The following is a 1,434-nucleotide window of genomic DNA, read 5'->3' on the forward strand; positions in this document are numbered from 1 at the left end:
TGTTTTTCTTCTTCTTCTTTTTTTTTTACCAGAACCAAGAGATTTATTAAAGCGGCTGTTACAGAGGGGATCTGTAATGGGAAAAAGAAAGAGAGAAAGAGAGAGTAAGAGAGAGAGAGAAACTGGGAGAGAGGTGGGGAGAGAGCTGCAGAGAGGGAGAGAACGACAGAGAGAGAGAGAAAGAGAGACCGAGACTGTTTTTCTTCTTTGACAAGTAAATTATTGACTCGTCTTTGCCATTGTGTCTGCTTTGAGGTTTGTGTATTATGTATATGTAATTGAATATACACATGTATACAGTTAACCTGAAAATAGCCTTACCCCCTCTCTGTTTTTGTAGCCGCTGGAAAAGAAGTTTGTTCGAGTTTCGGGAGAGGCAACCATTGGGCATGTAGAAAAATTTCTCAGGAGAAAAATGGGGCTTGATCCAGCTTGCCAGGTACAGTACCTGTGTCTAAAAGGACAGGGGAGGCTGGGGCAGGGGAGATGCAATGCAGACGTTGCAAGTGCCTGGTGGATGTGGCTTCATGGTGACCTGCCCGGTCCAGTGCATCTGGCTTTCCATCCGTTTCTTCTGCCACTGGTGACGGTGTTGGTGTGAGAAGAGCTGCAGGCATTAGGACGGGCACAGCGTGACTCGCCGCTCCAGCTCCTTCCCTTTGGTGGTGTAGTGAAAGGCTGTTGCCGCTGGCTTTCCTCAAGAACATGTCTGTCCAACGAGGATGCCGTTTGTTTTTCAAGGATTAAAAGACCTCTCGCTATGTAATTGTGGCAGGATTTTTTAGAGTTGGGACACCGAGGCCAGGAAGCAGTTTTATCTGTGCCAGTACCAGCTCAGCGGATTCACATCCCAAGGCTGAGGCCCGAGCGCAGGGGGCGTTGCCCCGCATACGGTTTTAGCTTCTTTGTCCCCCGATAAGGATTACATGTTAGGGACGTGCATCTCAGTTGGATGTTTCACAGCTCAAGGTTGTAGCAGAGCTACACATGCACACTGCAGATGGGGGGCTACGTTCCTTTCTAAACATAACTCTTCCAAGAAAGTTGTTACCTTATTGTGCTAGGACTCTCATTATTCTGGGGAGGCTTTTATCGTACTATACTAAAAGGGCCCCTTCTCTATCCTGGGATCCTGGGAAAGCCCTCATCTTATTAGGCTTAGGGGAGGGACTCCTGCCTTATATTTTCTTATTTTTGTGAGATGGAAACCTCCAACTTCACGTTTTTTTGGTTTTTTGTTTTTGAGTTGGAGTCTCACTCTGTCGCCCAGACTGGAGTGCAGTGGCTGCTCCCGGCCACCGCAGCCTCGACCTGCTGGGCTCCGGCGATCCTTCCGCCTCAGTCGTCCAAGTAGCTGGAACTACAGGCGTGTGGTACCATGCCCGGCTGATTTTTTGATTTATTGTAGAGATGAGGTCTCGCTGCCCAGGCGGG

General features: G+C 48.7%; 1 protein-coding gene across 1 annotated transcript in view; it reads left to right on the forward strand.

Moving 5' to 3' along the window:
• Positions 1–1,434, forward strand: part of PCGF6 (polycomb group ring finger 6) — a 36,172-nt gene that overhangs the window by 18,765 nt on the left and 15,973 nt on the right. Inside the window, exon 8 of the mRNA XM_021709059.1 lies at positions 341–439. Coding sequence (XP_021564734.1) covers positions 341–439 — 99 coding nt within the window. The remainder of the gene's footprint in view (positions 1–340; positions 440–1,434) is intronic.

The sequence above is a fragment of the Carlito syrichta genome, unplaced genomic scaffold, assembly GCF_000164805.1.
Source record: "Carlito syrichta isolate Samal-C Ts95f unplaced genomic scaffold, Tarsius_syrichta-2.0.1 Scaffold155233, whole genome shotgun sequence".
In the NCBI taxonomy this organism is placed as follows: Eukaryota; Metazoa; Chordata; class Mammalia; order Primates; family Tarsiidae; genus Carlito; species Carlito syrichta.